This window comes from Triturus cristatus, chromosome 10 (assembly GCF_964204655.1).
Source record: "Triturus cristatus chromosome 10, aTriCri1.1, whole genome shotgun sequence".
Lineage (NCBI taxonomy): Eukaryota > Metazoa > Chordata > Amphibia > Caudata > Salamandridae > Triturus > Triturus cristatus.
The window spans coordinates 925512900-925532601 of record NC_140593.1 but is presented as its reverse complement, the minus strand read 5'-3'; the positions used below and the strand labels follow the sequence as shown (position 1 = coordinate 925532601).

The 19702-nt window shown below is 41.8% G+C and overlaps 1 protein-coding gene across 1 annotated transcript in view; it reads left to right on the top strand.

Moving 5' to 3' along the window:
- Positions 1-11763, top strand: part of TMIE (transmembrane inner ear) — a 632649-nt gene extending 620886 nt beyond the window's left edge. The window contains exon 4 of the mRNA XM_085630194.1: positions 11429-11763. Within this exon, the coding sequence (XP_085486320.1) occupies positions 11429-11763 (335 nt within the window). The remainder of the gene's footprint in view (positions 1-11428) is intronic.
- Positions 11764-19702: the final 7939 nt, after the last annotated feature.

The following is a 19702-nucleotide window of genomic DNA, read 5'->3' as shown; positions in this document are numbered from 1 at the left end:
GGGGACTTTATCCCCCCACTTAAAATGTGCCATGGGGTGTGTTTGCACAGTGGTGAAGGGAGGGGGCGGGGCCTGAGATGATATGTGTGCAAACATGCTCTGTGGCGCATTTTAAGTTTGGGAATTAATTCCACTTCAATCCTGAGGGCCCCTGGGGGCCAACTAGCCCACCAGGTACCTCCAGTAAGTGCCACAGGCCTGCATTGCAGAGAGGTGGTCCAGGCCTCGCCCCTTTTTACACCTCTCTGCAACGCAGCTCTGTGGCACTTACTGGAGGTACCTCTTGGGCTAGTTGGACCCCAAGGACACTTAGGATTCAAGGGGACTTTATCCCCCAACTTAAAACGCACCATAGGGCACATTTGCACTGTGGTGAAGGGAGGGGGCAGGACCTGAGGTGACATGTGTGCAAACATGCCCTGTGGCGTGTTTTAAGTTGGGGAATTAATTTCCGTTGAATCCTGAGGGTCCCCGGGGGCCAACTAGCCCACCAGGTACCTCCAGTAAGCGCCACAGGGCTGCGTTGCAGAGAGGTGGTCCAGGCCATGCCCCTTTTTACACCTCTCTGCAACGCAGCTCTGTGGCACTTACTGGAGGTACCTGGTGGGCTAGTTGGACCCCAGGCACCCTCAGGATTCAAGGGGACTTTATCCCCCAACTTAAAATGTGCCACTGGGCACTTTGCAGAGAGGTGGAGAAAGGGGGCATGGCCTTAGTCTACCTATCACCAATCCCACTGCGTGTGGCTTACTGGAGGTAAAAGGTAGGCTAGTTGGCCCCTAAAGGACCCCCAGCAGTGAAGGGGACTTTAATCCCCATCCAAGAGCGCACCAGGGAGCTCGTTTGTAGAGTGGTGGGCTATGTGGGCATGGCCTGGTATGAGTACTTACCAGTGCTGCTGTGTGGGACTGACTGGAAGTATTAGTTTGGGAAGTTGGCCCCCAAGGATGTCCTTGGGGGCCAACTTCCCCTTTTGTTACCTGCAGTAAGTCCCACACAGTGGGATTGCTAAAACGTCTTCAGAGGCCATGGTCCCCTTTCTCTACCACTCTGCAAATGTGCCTCATGGCAGACTATGGGAAGGGGGTGAAGTCCAATTTAGTCCTGAGGGAGTTTGGGGGCTAAGAGTCCCTCCTGGTACATCCTGTAAGTCCTACGCAGCGGAATTCCTGAGCATTGGTTGGACGCCCAGCACCATTTCTCCACCACTCTGCGAACGCGGCTACTAGTTAAAGTAGTATATTTCTGCACCTCTGACTTAGAAGTAGTTTTAATCCCCCTGCCCTATTATATACTAGGGCCTTACAGAGGAGGTCATGCTAATCACAGGGGTACCCCAACGCATAGTGTTCCATAGTGTATGTAGGTGTTTTCACTGTATTCTAAGTGTCTTTTAGCATAGCACTGGCTCTAGGCCTGGTTAGTCAGAGTCAGTTACCATCAGTACCCGTCTGAAAAGGTTGTGGGCACAGGATGATTTAGCAACAAGGCCTCTTTCTGCTCCTCTGTTGGTTCTTTCGGCACATGTCTTGCTTCTTCCTGCACTTTTCTTCGTCTTTGTGGACTTCTGTTGCTTCTTTCTGCATTTCTTTTGCCTCTTTCTGTGCGTATTTTCTTCTTTCTTCACATGTCCTACCTCTGTAGGAATAGTTAGAAACTAGCATTTAAAAAAACCTTTGAAATTAACTTTAAAAACCATTGGTTTCAGGCACATTATAGTTAGAAATTAGCATTTAAAAAAACTTTGAAATTCACTGAAAAAATCATAGATTTCAGGCACGTTATAGTTAGAAATTAGCATTTAAAAAATCTTAGAAATTCCTAAGACCCCTTGGAAGTCCTGGTTAACCAGGCAAGGACTCAGTAAGTGGCAGCAGCCCTACATTGCGGGCATATCTACAAGCCTCTATCACCACCAGACCGTCACTTTTTGTGACGCTCCGTTGGCATAGCAGCATTTCCCCCTATTTACAAGGTGGTGCTAAGCCACTTAACGTGGCTTAACGCCACCTTGTAAATATGTCCCATTCTGCAGGTGTCCTCTGCGGCAAAGGGGCATGCAAGGGATGCTGCAGTGTTCGTACCTTAACACCCATTGCTTTTTGACGCTGCCCTAGATACAAGGCTGGGGCAGCGCCAAAAACTAAGTCCAGGTAATACCTGGTCTTAGGATGGGGAAACATCCATTACAACGCAGTCATTACATCGCACTGCGTTTACAACACAACTGTTACAACGAAACTGCCTTTACATCACATGCCATTGCAACGCATGCCATTACAACGCATGTCACTTCAACACATGCCATTACAAAGCACAGCAGGAGACCCACTGTTTAAATATTCACTGCTTTTCTCTGAGGAGTGTACCATAATGCCTCAAGATAGTCTAATTTGCAGCATGTTCTTGCCTTGTGGTGTCCCCAGGAAGACTGGGGCACCACCAATGAAACTGGGAAGTGTTGTGGGGGGCTGTAGGAGTTACAGCAGAACCCACAAGTAATCTCTGTCAGAATTTCTCTACATTTACGGGGTCAAGAAATCCATGACCCTTTAGGATTTTTAAATATTTTTTATAGCAGTTCCAAAGCTTGAAATTTTGCTCTACAGATGGGAATGCAGCACCCTCTAGGGGCTTCTTCTCTGGCTGCATTTTATGTGACGTGAAGATGTATGAAGAAGAAATAGGAAATGCAGTACTCTTAAGGAGCTGGATATATGACTGCATTTTGTGTGGTCTAAAAGTGGTGCTCTCTCGTTGTTTATATGGTTGCAATGTATGTGCTTTTAAAGTATATAAAAAAAACAGATAGACACATTTTATGTTAATTTTGAAAGGTGTTCTTGAAATACTAATGCAGACAATGATTTCTGATGAAGGTTATATGCTTTCTTGACATTAATATTTGTATTTGCCCATGGTTATTATTGATAATTGCATTTAGGGACAAAATGATGGTGTTTTTACCATGTGATATGTTTTTCCTGTAATATGATGAATCCTTGATAAGGGAAAAAGGAATGTTTTATCTGAAGTGATTCCCCCATATGGGGATTTGTTGTCTGGTATTGGTGAGGTGCACTGTGAATTTGAGGATCATGACCCTTTGAAGTCAAATTTGATTTCATAAGGTAGTCCAATATATTTTTGATCTGCCTTATGTACATTTTTGCAAATTAATGTGTAGTAGTTCGTTTTAATTAGGCTTTGCTGTTTTAGTTTTTATTTTTGGTAAATTCTGATGGGTTTTTTCAGGTTTTTCAATACCTCAAAAAACAGTGGATATCAGTGGTTACACATTTTTACAGCATTAAAAACAACAGAAACAGTGTTTTCTGGTGTGTATGGAATGTTTTGTTTGTTATTGCTTGCTCTCTGCACCAATAGTACATGTTTATAGACAGCATGTGTACAGGGTATATGAGGTCCAAATACATTTTTACAAATCAAACTTATTATAGTACACCATACAATTCTTCTTTAGTGAGTCTTTGGACATGCATGCTCGCTCTTTCCTTCATATGTAAATGCTTGTCTGTAAAAAGGCACTCTCAACATTGGCATTTGAGACGGGCAACGCCAAAACAGCCAGTATACAATTTGTTAACTCCAGCCAATGACATAGCTTTCCATGCCAATACTGGTGCACTTGAAGATTGTGATTCTCTAGGACTAGTTGTGCAACATATGCCTTGAATTGGGCACATATGCCCTCAGTTATTGAAGTGGTCTAAAATGAAGCAGTACTTTTCAAAGTCTGGAGAAAATTCAGAAGGGACCTAGAACGTGTACAGAGTATCTCAGTGAAGCTTTATTAACTCCAAATACCATGGTTAGAGAAGGGAAATTTCTATTAATCATTGCAAGACAATTCTCATAGACTATAAAATAAAATGTCCTGAATTGCTCCTCAACATATCTTTGCTTACCAAGTGGCAAGAATTCTAACATAGAGCATATTGCAGTTCCAAAGTCACTAAAATTGTCGCCCAGCCTACTCTCAATGAGATGTTTCACACCTGCACCATTTACGCTGAACACTTTATAGACAAGGGTGTTTTCAGACTCTGGTATTTTGATTATCTCCACTACAGCAGTCATGTTTTCCTGTAAAAAACCCAAGCATGCTGTAGACTGTACTTTTTCACATCACTATCAATATGTAACCATTTCTTGCCTTTGGCATCATCACTAAGCAAAAACTCTGTAAACTGTTGCCACATGGATAATATAGCATTCACAGCCTCTTGGACAACTGAGAACCACCAGCTAAATGACACAGTTAGGATGACTCTTTCTATGATGCCACACAAATCACAAAATGAGAAATGTTTGCATTTCAGTTCCTGGGCATAACAAAACAGTGCACCAGAATGGACTACAAAGTCAATAGCATTCTTCATTAACTCTGAAGATTGTAAAGATGCTTTCAGCGTACCATCTAGCAAGTGACAAGGATCTCTTACAGGGAGGCACTTCAGCTCAGGTATCGATTTTGACAGATCATCATACAACTTTTTCCATATATGTAGCTGAATTACTGCACATACAAACAATGTCACTCCAATTTTTATTGAACTTAGTACGAACTTTTTGCAGCAGCATTCCATGTGACACTGCTTTCCATGTTTAGCAAACGTCTAGTGTCATGTTTTCACTATCTCAGATGCTTGGTGACAACATTCTTTTCACAAATACCTGTCACTACACCTTGCATTGCATGTTTAAAGCCTGGGGTGTTTGGCAATTAATTGTAGAAAAAGCGGCTGATGTATCAGAGGATTTTACCCATTCTCTGTCTAGGTAAATGTGATGGTACATATTGGGAAAGATTCTTATGAAACCAGCCATTTTACCTACCAGTGAAATTAAATGTAGCCAAAATATCAAATATGATTTTGATATTTCCTGATTCTCTACATTTGATAAAATAACTAAATAAGTCCTAAAACATACTTTTAAACACTGCATCTTTCGACCAAAGACCACAAAACTGAAAAAGCAGAAGGAAGAAGAGACAATATTTTACTGACATTCCTAAACAACAAAACTCAAGCAGAATAATGTTAGCCTAGTCTTTCTTGCTGCTGCCTTGTATAACAAAGTTACATTGTATTTGCCCCATCAGGAAGAAATACAAATTACTCTTTCACTCATCTTTTCCTTTCTTTGAATGGCACTTAGTTTGTGGTTGTGAAGGTGTTTTTTCAGTGTTTACATGTTTACCCTGGTGATGGCTCTTTTCATTTCGGTTGGGTTTATCAGTTATTATAGGTTTAAACCTAAAACCAGATAGCCTAGTTATAATGTGTGTTAAATATACTTATTTTTATAAAGAATTAGCTCTGACTGGATAATCATTTATTGAATGTTATTATTGCGTGCCGGAGAATGGTGATTACTAGCCCAGCCAACCTCCCCTGAGTTGGCCTTGGACTGCTCTGCTTCACTATCCTGAGAGAGTCAAGAGCTACAATGGGACGCTTGGTTACCAGTAAGGAGAAAATGTTGACCTATTACTTGTACAGGTCTCATATCCTGCACAACTAATAACCTAATATCCTACAAGTGTATTGTGTATTTTTATTTTTTACCATATTTAAATCTTCACAAAAAGGTCGACAGAGTACTGCTGTAATACATACAAATTACAGCACTGATTAAAATGTTTTTAAAAACTGAGCAGTTCTCCCTAAACTGCTGCAAAAATATATAAAAAAATGATAAATACATCGCACTATTATTGCTTTCATAAAGTGGCAATCGATAGGGAGCAACAATAGAACCTAATACTTGCCTATATATAAACCCCTAGCCCACAACACTGCAAAAGTTTGCTAAAGATTACATTTGCTACCTTTTACATTTTGCAAATAGAACCATTAGCTTAGCAGATACTGCCTTGTTATCGCCATGTACCATGGTATACCGCAAAGTTACCTCAGTATACCGCAGCACAATATATTACTTAGGTTTTAACAATTATAAGTTTAACACAACTTACTCTATTTACACGTAGTTCCAAAACATAGCATTTATACTTCATATTCTATTTTATTTGCACATTACACCTACACACATTCACCCACTTTCTTGCTACATTTGGTTCAAGTACCACACTTCAATCTACACCACTGCACAACTATTACATACCATGCCGTTCCAGTCTACATCACTACGCTATACTCCACTCTACGCTAATCCACTGTACGCCACTCCGCTATGCGCTATTACACTATTATTAATATTACTTTAGACTACCCGCCACTCCATTCTACGACACTGCAGTGTATGCTGCTCAATTATATGCCCCCACTATACGCTATTCCACTCGACGCAACTCCACAGTACACCACTCCTGTGCACACCTATACTCTGTATACTATTCCACTCAACACCACTCCACTCTACGCCACTCCATTGTACACCACTTTAGTATATTCCACTCAGCTGTGTGGCACTCCACTCCACCCTGCAACAGTCTACGCTATTCCAACCTACACATCTCCACCCTATGCCCCTCCATTGTATGACAATCCACTGTACGATCTGCCACTGTATGCTACTCCACTGTTCGCTATTCCACTCTATGCAACTCCTCTCTACAACACTACACTCTACCCTATTCCACTCCATTATACGGCACTCTACTCAACGCTGCTCCAATGTATGCCATTCGACTCTACATGACTACAATGTACCTCACTCCACTCTCCACCACTCCAAGTTTTCCATTCTATTCTAACCAACTTTACTATATGGTATTGCACACTACGCAACTCCACTGAATGCCACTCTACTCTACCCCACTCCACTGTATGCTATTCCACTGTACACCACTACTTTCTACTACACTCCACTCTCTGCCACTCCACTATTCACCACTTTACTGTGTGCTATTCTACTCGGCGTCTCTCCACTCCACTGCACCCCACTCAAGTCAACACCTTTCCACTCCACCCTACTAACCACTATTACACTGTACACAACTACTCTCTATGCCACTCCACTTTATGCCACTCCACTGTATACCATTTCACTTTATGCTAGTCCACTCTATGACACTCCACTGTATGCCACTCAAGTGTACACCTATGCTCTGTATTCTATTCCACTCAACACCACTCCACTCTACGCCACTCCACTGTACACCACTTCAGTTTATGCCACTCCGCTGTAAGGCACTCCACTCCACCCTGCAACAGTTTACACTATTCCAACCTACACATCTCCACCCTAGGTCACTCCATTGTATGACACTCCACTGTATGATCTGCTACTGTATATTACTCCATTGTACACTATTCCACTTTATGCAACTCCTCTCTACAACACTACACTCTACTCTATTCCACTCCTTTCTACGGCACTCTACTCAGCTCCACTCCACTGTATGTAATTCCACTCTACATAACTACACTGTACCTCACTTCACTCTCCAACACTCCAATGTTTTCCATTCTATTCTAACCAACTTTACTATGTGCTATTGCACAATAAGCAACTCCACTGTATGCCACTCTATTTTACCCCACTCCACTGTATGCTATTCCACTGTACACCACTACTTTCTACCACACTCCACTCTATGCCACTCCACTCTACAACACTTTACTGTGTGTTATTCTACTCTGCATCTCTCTACTCCACTGTACCCCACTCAAGTCTACACCTTTCCACTCCACCCTACTAACCACTATTACACTGTACACAACTACTCTCTATGCCACTCCACTCTATGCCACTCCACTGTATGCCATTTCACTTTACGCTAGTCCACTCTATGACACTCCACTGTACACCACTCCTGTGTACACCACTTCCCTCTCCCCTATTCACAGTATGCAACTATAATGTACGCCACTGCACTGCATGCGATACCACTGTACCCCACTTCACTGTACCCCACTCCAATTCATGCCACTCTCCTCAACTGTATGCCACTCCACTGTATCCTACTGCACTCTACACCACTCCAATGGACAACAATTCACTGTACACCACTCCACTGTAACATGTTCCACTGTAAGCCACTCTTGTGTACATCACTCCAATGTACCCACTCCAGTCTACACCACTCCACTGTACACTAACACACTGTACCTCAATCCACTCTACGCTATTCTACTGTATGTAACTACACTCTACATGATTCAACTCTATATATTCCACTGTACCTAACGACACTGTACACCACTCCGCTATGTGCTATTCCACTTTATGCCAGTCTACTCTATGCCCTTCCACTCTATGCTATTCCACTGTATGCCACTTCACTCCACACTGCTCCACTCTACACCACTCCACTGCATGCTATTCCACTCTACCACACCCCACTGTACGCTACTCCAGTCTAGGCCACTCCACTATGCACCAATCCACTGGCACTTGCTACACTACTCCACCCCATGCTGTTCCACTCTACACCATTCCACAGTACACCACAACACTCTATGCTATTTCACTATATGCCAATACACTCTATGCCATCACACTCTACACTATTCTTCTGTATGCTACTCCACTATATGGTACTCCAGTTTACGCCAATCCAATTTATTCTGCTCCAATCTACACCACTCCACTGTACACTATTACACTGTACGCCACTTCACTGTATGCCACTCCACTGTATGCCACTCCACTATACCACATTCCAGTGTATGCAGCTGCACTCTACACCAATCCACTATATGCTATTGTACTCTACCGCACTCCATTGTATGCCACTCCAGTCCACACCACTTTACTGTACACAACTCCACGCTATTCCACTTTGCGCCACTCCACTGTACAACACTCCATTCTATGCTATTCCACTGTATGCCATGCCACTCTACTCCACTCTACTCTATGCTGCTCCACTCAATGCTATTTCACTGTACCCTCTCTACTGTGCTCCACCACAGTGTATGCACTAAACTGTACACCACTCCACTGTACGCTACTCCATTCAAAGCTATTCCACTCTACAGCACTGCACTGTACGCCACGCAAATCTATGCTATTTTAGTGGGAAAAAAAGCTGTTGGTTGGGAATCTCGAACGCAGTGGAGGATGAAATGCTGCGTTCCCGCAGTCAGTTAGCCTACCCCCGTATGACAAGTTGCCAGTGCTTAATTTGAGCCAGTGGGTTCCGATACTCAGCCTCGGCACTCAGTGGCATAGCTAGCCCGATGGGCGCCCATGGCGGTCTCTGCGTTTGCCACCTTGCGGCGGCCACAGTGAAGAGTGGCGGGGGTATTCAAGAGCGTTTATACCATTTGCCACCTGGTGGCAAATGCATTGAGGAGCAGGGGGAGTGCTCTTGCCACCCTGAGACGGCAGGTGATAGAGGAGGGAGGCCGCCACCCCAATATCTCATGCCGCTCGGGGTGGACGCCCCCCCAGCTATGCCACTGCTTGTCTAATTTATAGATTAACGCAACATCAATTATTTAATAATTCAATATGTTTTTTAAATGACCTGCCCCCCTAGCCATTCTTGTAGCTTTAGAGGCCTGGAATCGCATGATTTGTCACAATTGTAGGGGTGTTATAGTTGGTAGTTGTATTGGTGGTGTAGGGGCAATGGGTGATGCCAGCTCCAATGGCCTCTTGACGAGGTCCCTGGCACTTATGTTTTTACAAATTGGGCACTGCTAGTTGCCACATGCGTACCCACAGCAATCTGCAGTGTGAACTCAAATGTACAGTCACTAACTGTGAAACAACTCGCTGAAATGAAGAAATGTTTGGCCACAGACAGGTTGTTGCTAGTGTACAATCCTCCATTATAGAAATACAGTTTGACATTCCGCTTGATTACGAATTTTATCATATGCAGATATGCTAAAATAATGCTGCGTGGCTATTTCATTTTCAAATATTCTTCAATTTTTAAATGCTTGACTTGAGTATTAATAAAGGTTGAATGATTTCAGTGTTTCAGGAGCCCTCCTCCCCGTTATACAACTGTCTGAGGATAAAAATTATATATATATATATATATATATATATATATTGTATTTCAAAGGCCCAAAAGCTTCAAGGTCGCACTCAACTGCCAATTTACCATTCCGGTTTTGTTCATAAGGAAGCCAGCCTCTGCATACTGGGTAAAATTACTTTGTTGTTCCCAAATGTGTTTCGAGGCAGCAGCCTCTTCTTCCGTGGGCAGGCTGAAAAACATGTGACATGCATGCGCTTTTGTATGCTGCCCTCAGTGGGTCCTTGGACATGTGGTTCTTTATTCCATGTAACATTTAATTTTCTTACAGCAATCTTCATTTCTTTGAAAAGCCCTCCAGTGGGCCCCGTAATGCAGGACAGGCTCATTAATTCCAAATTGGCAGCGCTATGTCGCAAGTCAACAAAGTTCCTGTTTGCGCAGCCTCTTCTTTTATAAGATGGTGCAGACCTCCACGACAGGACAACCGTGCAAGTTAATTGTATTTCAAAGGCCCAAAAGCTTCGAGGTCGTACTCAACTGCCAATTTACCATTCCGGTTTTGTCCACAAAGAAGCCAGCATACAAAAGCGCATGCACTCTATGTCACATGTTTTTCAGCCTGCCCACGGAAGAAGAGGCTGCTGCCTCAAAACGCGTTTGGGAACAATAAAGTAATTTTACCCGGTATGCAGAGGCTGGCTTCCTTGTGAACAAAACCGGAATGGTAAATTGGCAGTTGAATGCGACCTCGAAGCTTTTGGGCCTTTGAAATATATATATATATATATAATATATATATATATATATACATATATATATATTTTTGTTTGGGGGGGGGGGGAAATTTCGCGAAGATTCGTCAATCGGCGCCAACGTTATTCCAAATAGAATGTTGCGGATTTCCTATGGAAAATAGGTCCTAACTATAACTACCTACTGGCGACTGCCAGTAGGTAATATATATATATATATAAATACATACATACATACATACATACACACACACACACACATATATAGTGTTTAACCATCGATGTGTTTTTGTACCAGTGTGGGAAATTTAGTTTTAAAAATCCAATTAAAGTTTTCTACTCCAATAAATAACAATCCTCTCTTCGTGTTCCTGCACGGTGGAGATATTTCATTTTCCCCAGAACGGTTTATCAGCCAAATGTAGATGCTTTGAAATTGAAATGAGAACACAATTAGGAGACAGAAAACAGCAGAGAGATGTCAGTTTTACAGGAACATTTTAAATGGGTAGAACCATAAAACAAAGAACATAGCTTGTGTCTGTTTTGATCAAATGGCCTACTTTAATTGCAAATGTTTATGTATTCAAGGAGTATTCAGAAATGTTCTAAAAAAACTGAATCCAATTTAACCGAAGGGGGTGCAGATAAGTTACCTTTCATAACCCACTATCCAAAAGAAATAGTCGAGCTGTCGAAAACGTGAAAAACGTGTGGCTAACTTTTGCTTAATTTATCTCTGCAGCTCATAAAGCGGAACCTAAGAAAACGGAAGTGTCGACAGTCTCCGGGAAAGTAGACGGGGCAGATGGCAAGAAAGAAGGGGCCAAGGGCGCCAAGAAGAAGGAGGGAGAAAAAGAAGGCAAGAAAGAAGGGAAGGACGGCAAAGAAGCGAAAGAAGATAAAGACGGGGCTAAAAAGAAAGATGGAGGGAAGGGAAATGTGGAAAAAGAAGGAGCAGGAAAGAAAGGCGGAAAAGAAACTGCTGGGGAAAAGTCGGGAAGCGGTGCAAAGACGGAAGGAAAAGGAGGAGGCGCCAGTGGCAAACCAGCAGCCAAAAAACCACCTGCCAAGAAGTGATCTGTCAATCAAAGAAGGACGCATCTTAGATCATTAATCTGAGTACGATTTCGGGACACATAAAAAGGGCGCTAACTTTTGCATTTCATTGGTTACTATTCCCTGAATATGTGAGTAAAAGACAATATCTCACCAATGGCTGTACTCTAGAAGTTCCCGAAGGTAACACACCTACGTTTACGTACATGGATGTCCTACATCGAACATGTAAGAAGGTGTGTGCTCACATTACTACACCGTTATGACAGTGAGAGATTTGGAGAGCTAGGTGTAGGGTTTTTGAAGTTATGAAAGACCTCTAGAGGAACCTCTGTTTAAAGTTTTGCCTGAGAAGAAACCGCATGTAGGTTGCCACATCAGGGCAGGACCATATTGTTAACACGTGTCAGAGGCAGAGCAGATGTGCTGAACAGGCATCCTGAAGAATATCAGAATGACAAAACTAATATGAAGAAAAGATATAAAGAAAAACAAATTGCCTGGAGCCTCTTATGTTTGGCTTTTAAGACCCTATTGATGCTGGCATCCTAGAACAGTGCAGGGAACACACCTGCTGACGCTGACTGAAAGTACTGCAAGCCTTCTTTCTGTGCAAGCTTTCATTTTAACTCACGGGTGGCAGAAACATTCATGCAGGAATGTGCCCAAAACAGAAAGGAGAAATTGCTGTTTTGGTGTGCAGTGGCAGAAGCTTCACAGTAAAGTATCACAGAGAGGGGGTCAGACGCAAAGCAGGAATGATAGTGGTACAGGGATTAGGGCACTTCCGGTCCCAGAAAAGACTGGTCAGAAATTCTTGCTCTGATGCATTCTCCAGAGACGAAATAATCTTCAAAACATACATCAAATTCAAGTAGTTTTTTTGAAGACACCCACTATCGTCGCGGCTGGCTTATCTGGAGAGTTTGGGGGGACTCAGTGCTGGAACAGAGTGGGATCCAGCCAAATTCGGAGTTTAAAAGCTATCTGGAACCAGCTTCTGATCTAGTCCCAGCATTTCTTCCCATCCGTTTCCCGTGCAGGATGGTGACACAGGAACACAGCAGCGGCAGCCGCAGGGCACATTCACAGTCTGTATCTCTGTGACCTTCAGTGAGGAAATCAAATGCAAATAGACAATCAACTTCCTGCTAGAAGTCCTGGCTGGAAGCAGTGGGAGACCATTTCAAGCACAGCTGGAACCTAATGCCTGGCCATTGAGGAGAGGACAGCTCACGCTCAGCATGCCACTTAACAAGTTTATGAGAAAAACCGTGATCTGAAACCTTTTTAGATTACCCCAGTCTCAGCATGTGTGTAAAATATGAAGTTCTGTAAATGTCAGCTATATCTATTCAAAGCACTCATAATATCCATTTATATTGCATTCAATTCAAGCAGATTGTTGGCACTTAATAACAAGGGTCTAGTGATACCAATTTAATTGAACCCATTTCATCAAAAACAAATAACATGATTGATTTAAATTCACTAAGATTTCAAACACTGGTCACGCAGTTTACATAGTAATATTTTGAAGCACACACATTATTCATTCAGCTATTTTACAAGGATTGCAACCTGTTACCTTCAGGTAACAAAGTGAACTTCTCAACAAGACCCTCAATCCATTGAGCTTCTGTAAAGCACAAATCTGTGACCTACAGGATACATACTCTGAAGCAGGCGTATTTATCCTCAAAGTTTTTTTTTATAATGCTTCAAACCTATGTCCAGACACAGCGCTTCTCTCTCCACTAAGTTCATTAAAAAGAAGGGTTAACACCTTTACATCTTGAAACTTGTTCCAATACACATATTTCGGTAGCAGGTGGCCTAAGCCAGGTGTTTTCAGTGAAAAGGTCATTCTCTGTGCTCAGAGCCAGCAAAAGCACACGGGGGTGTGGGGGTGTTGAGAGATTCTGTGATCAAAAATGACAAACATCTCTCTTCAGCAAGTATATATCAAAAACCCGAGTTAACTTAATTTTATTATGCCCTGAAACGTTTTTGATACACATAGATCTTTGCAGGAAGTGTCTTATATACAGTTCTAATTAGGCCCAGCACTGACAAAAAAAGGGTTGTTGAGAAGGGCCCTAGTGGGAGCTCTTGTTCAATTTTCCATAGCCCCACTCTCAAAGCATAAAATCTGACAGTCACTAGAAAAAAACAATTACAAACCTGAGTAACTGGCTTGCAGGTGGTACCTGGCTGACCTGGGTGAAGAGAGAAGGAGAAACAGTAGATAGTGCCAGGAGAATCAGGGGAATATTGACGAATAGGACCTGGATCAGAAAGATGAGCCGAACAAAGACCATAGGAAAAGGGCCAGGAGCATCAGGAGAACTATGGTCTTGAGGACCAGAATCAGGAGAACCAGGAGGACCAAAGTCTGTAAGACCCAGTAAGATTAGGACTAGGGGGAAAAGGACCTGAATAACCCACAGCAGTGTGTCTTATTCCATAGGGATGAGGAGGATCAGGATAAGAAAGACTAGTGGAACCAGGATCAGAAGGACCAGGACTAGTAGAGCTTGCACTACGAAGAACAGCACTAGGAGGATTAGGTCTAAGAAAACCAAAGGAACAAGAGGAGCAAGACATGACCATGTCTAGGAGAGCTAGGAACAGAGCCAGGACCAAAAAGTTCACAATGAGGCTCACGATCTGAAGGAGGACCAGGACTAGGAGGAACAGGGCCAAGAAAACCAGGACCAGAGAGGGTCGAAAAACAGGGCCAGAAAAAAATCATATGAAGGGCCGCAAGGATCAGGAACAGAAAGGTCAGCAACAGGCTGATCAAATCCAGGTCACAAGGACTACGAAAGCCAGAAATGAGATCAGGATCTTGATAGACACTGGAGAACGATGAAGACCAGAAACTTCATGACTAAATTGGCCAAGAACACCCGTAGCACTAGTTCAGGTTCAGGAGCCAAAAGAGGACCAGGATGAGGAAGACCAAGGGGCATATTATCAAGGACGGCATTAAAATTATCGCCAGTTTAGCGGCAGAAAACTGCCGCTAAAGCGGCGATAATGGGCTTGATAATATGCCCTGGAGAATTCCAATAGAAGCCCATGTTCACACCAGAACATGGACCTCTATTGGAATTCTCAAGGGCATATTATCAAGCCCATTATCGCTGCTTTAGCTGCAGTTTTCTGCCGCTAAACCGGCGATAATTTTTAACGCGGTCCTTGTTAATATGCCCACAAGATTTTAAGGGGTAGGACCAAGACTAGGTGGGGGTCCAGAGGCGGAGGAGTACCGGTAGGAAAACCAAATCAGGAGGATGCTTTGAACCAGGAGAAGGAATATCATGAGGATGAACAGTAGGATCAGGATGGAAAGACCAGAAGTAGGAGGAATACAAGGATTGTCCAGGAGGAAAAGGAGAATAAGGACCAATAGAATATTGATGATGATGAAGAGGAGGAGGAATATGAGACACTGGAACATGAGAACCAGTTCATGTCCAGACTCATAGGAAGGCATCATGACAGAGTGTTGAGGAGTAGAACCAGGAGCAGGACCATAAGTAGGAGGAGGACCAGATGGCATATGAGGAGATTGTGAAAGCACCAATAACAGGAGTACCAGGAGGAGGAGGAGGCACAGGAGGAGGGCAAATATACTAGGAGTAGGACAGGAGCTCAGAGAGGGGGGAACCAGACCTTCTTATGCCATACCACTTTGGAGGCCTCATTCTTTTACAGCCCTGTTAACCAGTGCTGAACGTCTGAAACAATGTTAAACTGCAGTTTTCTTCTGGAACATTAAGTACAGCAGAACAGCTTTACTATCACACTTTTCAGAGTTGTTTGTTTCATTGGGGCGGACAGGGAAGAGTAAAACATAATGCTTAGGATGACTGTAATTGACTTTACTCATCGTGACTGCACTCCCAATACAGATCCCTCCTTTTGCCACACCTAATTTCTGAGATCTCAGAGTAAACATTTTCCAGTTCCAACACTGGAAAGATCTTGATGCAGTAATTCTGTGATTCCCCCACAAGCTAGTTCAGCCTATCAGGGATGGTAGCTCTATTGAACATCTTTCAAAGAAGTGTGTCAAAGTCACCCTCAACAATGCACCAATGGTTTCCAGAATGAACATTTTTAGTCTGGTACCCAGTGCACAAAGGCAATGATTATTTATAGCTCTGGGCAAAAAATGATCTGTGATCTGTAGAAATGAATTCTTTCGACATTTGTGGTTGACTACAGTGACACATGTGGAGGCGGTTCAGAATTAAGCATTCTCAGTACCATAAAAAGATATGGAATTTATTCAGAGTACTGTTCCAGGTGCTAAATGGGAAACAACTTTTACAACACGGTTGTTACATCGTGTTCCACAACAACGCGGTGGTTACAACGACCGTGTTGTTACAACGCAATGCCATTACAACGCAAATCATTAGATCAACTTGCTCTAGCTGGCGCTTCAACCTAAGGAATAGTATGATTTACTATTCCAACACCTTCCCTACTGTTGCACAGGGTGGAGTTGGAATAGTAAATTATACTATTCCTAATGTTTGTGTGCCATCTAGTGCAAGTCGATCTAATGACTTGCGTTGTAAAGGTATCGCGTTGTAACAACGCGGTCGTTGTAACGACCACGTTGTTATGGAACACAATGTAAAAGCATGCGCTGTAGCATGCTATATTCGTGTTAAATACGTAATTCAAATATTGACTAAAATGTAATGCAACATAAAGTCTTTTACAAGAAGTTCAAATCTATTTCGTGGAAGAGAGATGGAGGAGGCTTAACATTTTATTAATTTTGGGGGAGCACAAGCCCAGACATTAGCATCAGAACCAGTGGTCTGGTTACAGGAACATAAAAAGGACTGAAGCTTAGCAGTATTATCATATTACTTACTAGAACAATTACATTGGATGAAGTATTGATAACAAGTAATATTAGTTTAAGCATTGGGCTTTGGGCACACTAAAATATTTTGTTACACATTTCTGCTGACATTACCAGGCTGTACTCAAGCGTAGGTCTGTTGGTCTTAAAAAGGATACTTTGCACAGGTGTAAACCGAACTATTAAAATAATACATGTTCTTTTTCTTAGTTTCATTGCTGAGGTCTCTTAATGCAAACTTCTTGCACAGCACACCTGCTTAATTTAGTGGTGTACTGATATGCCTTGGACATTTTTGTACTTAAGCTCCAAGGGCCAGATTTATCATAGTGTTGAGTTGTCCTTGCGTCATGCAAGGTAACGCAAGGACAACACAATGCTAAAGTCAGATTAACTGAGCAACGCGAGTCCACCATGTGTGGCCTTGCAGTGCTCGGTAAATCCGGAGTAACCCAAGGCAGAGCCAGCTGCTGCCTTTCATTACTTGGCCTCTGGGTGGAGCGTGGATGTTCCCACTCATCCACCAATGGATTTTAGCACATTCCCAGATTAATGATTAGTGGTAGACCCGGGAAAGCATCAGAATGCTGCACTCTCCCAGGGTAGGTGTAGCAAGGAGAAATATTTTTATTTCCCCTTGTTTTTTCCTCTTTCTACGTGTGCTACATCCTGAGGCACACATAGACAGAGGGAAACGCCTCAGAGAACTGTTTTTGTGCAGGAAGGTGCCTTTTCCTGCACAAAAACAATCCTTCCATGACGCAACGGTGCCTGCATTGGTGTAGGCAGTCAAAAGTGCACCAGCGCTAGGAAAGGATAGGAGTGCGCCATATAATGGTAGATATGGCACATTCCTGCCCTTTCACGCAGCACAGCGCAGCAAGATGGCTTGCTGCCATATGCTGCGTGAAGTTTTGATAAATATGGCCCCAAATCTTTAATTTGAGAATGTTTCCCTTTATTCTAAACTAACCGTGATCTGTGATTAACATAAATGTTTCAACAATTTTATACTCCAATCTACATTTTTAGCTCTTCCTTTTCACCCTTTGTTCTTCAAAGTGTAAATTGGAAAAAGTCATTAATTTGTGCTCAAAAGGTCTCTGTTTTAGTAGCAGGTGGAACTCATTTACATGATCATTCAAATGTACCTTCTTAGAAAATAAAGATATTCCTATGGTTAAACTATATGTTCTCCTAATTAGAACCATTACTAACTTCCAGTTGTCTTTAGGCGGGCCCTCAATTTAAAGAGTCTTTCTTTTACTGAGATATTCAAAACGGGCCCAAGAATTAGGCCTCAAACTACTCAAAATATTCACACAGAGCAGCAAATAAATATCAGTATGCATTGCTATTGCTCCAAAAAGCTGTTAGGTTGTGGCTAAACTGGATCAATTTTAAACCAAAAACATCAATAAACATTAGGTGTTGAGATCACATTTCATTTAAACCAATTTTGTTTTTCTTTTGCTCTTTAAATCTACCCTTGTTTGATCTGGTCAACCTTTAGAATACCCCAAGATGCCTTAATGCCTTACCCTAAATGATTTAGAATTCCCCTTATTATGCCCAACAACTTCTGAAAAATGACACGTGTGAAGTCCAAAGATATCTCTCAAATAGCTAAAAGGAGCTAGGACTATCTCATTCAAGGCAAATCTGAATATTGCCTTAAATACTTTATAATAGTTCTTTTAACAGTTCTCTAAATTCTACTCCATTGGATCCCAAAATAAAGACAAATATTCTAAAAGGCCTTCTAAGCAGATCCAACATTTCTCACCATTGATGGGTTAAAGAAAACTCCTTTACTAGCCACTGATATCGCCTGCAATTAGTCTCAAATACTATCTAAAAGGGTGTCCAACTCAACAGTGAAATCAAAGTGCATATTCAGAAACACATTTCTGTTCACCGGGATCCTGGACTCTGCCAAGGGACTCTCCTTTCTGAATCACTTCAGTTGCTTATCATTTTCTTCTCTTTTTTTTAGTTCCAGGTAAGTCTCCAGTCAAATCCTTCTCTCATTGAGTGCTCCTCTGCTGTCCAGTGCTCGTCATTTACTAATGTCACTTCTTCACAATGAACAAAGCCAAAATATTATGATTCTTGTTATATCATAGACATTCACGTGTCATGTTCCAAAAATGAGGTTGATGTCTTCTGGCAACATGACAGTAAACCATACGACTGATGGTTGAGTTCTCTGTAAATATCAGATGGCAATATTAAATCAGAATACAATATCCGGTTATGCCTCTTGTATATCTTGTGTATGAAAATAGTTTCATTGGGCGTTTCTACAATGAAGCTCATAATTCACTAACATGATGCAAAACCTTTGATTAGGAGAAAAATATGTCACAGATACCGATATATCATCTTTGCATAGAATGACAGACTTTAAAACCCGTTTCCGTTATTACAATGATGAAGAGAATAATTCAAAAGGGAATGCATTAAATGTATGTATTGAAAAAATTCAACTTTTTATATTCTGAATTGTAGGTGTCAAATGAGGATTTTTTTTAGTAATAAGCTGTCTTGTTTTTTAAATTGGTTTCAATTTATCTATTCCACAATTTATTATTTCTGATAGAGCTATCACACATTTCCATGGCAATTGAAATATTGATTAACTAGACAAGAACGAATGTTATTGTAATACAAATGTTCTATTCATTATAGTTTTTTTTAAACCCTCCAATTTCTTGACAGGCTTATTATGCAGAAAATACCTAACTTCAAGCAACATCTGTGTTGATTAATTTTGTTTATAACAACAACTACAATTTATTTACTAAAATTTACTGTGCCTATTTTCTCCTTTCATTTTTTAAACAACGAAATGTTCTTGACAGATTTTTCGGTGCTTCTGCTTCTGGGTGAAACCCTTTAATTAATATGAACGCTTTCTCTAATTACTTTTATACATTTAAATCTTCCTTTCGGTTTGAATCGTTATTGATTTGAGATAATGCATGGGTACACAGTCTTTTTTTAAATCAGAAACTGACTTGAATTTTTTCGCTTCTGTAACTAACCATGACATTTTATGTCAACGCG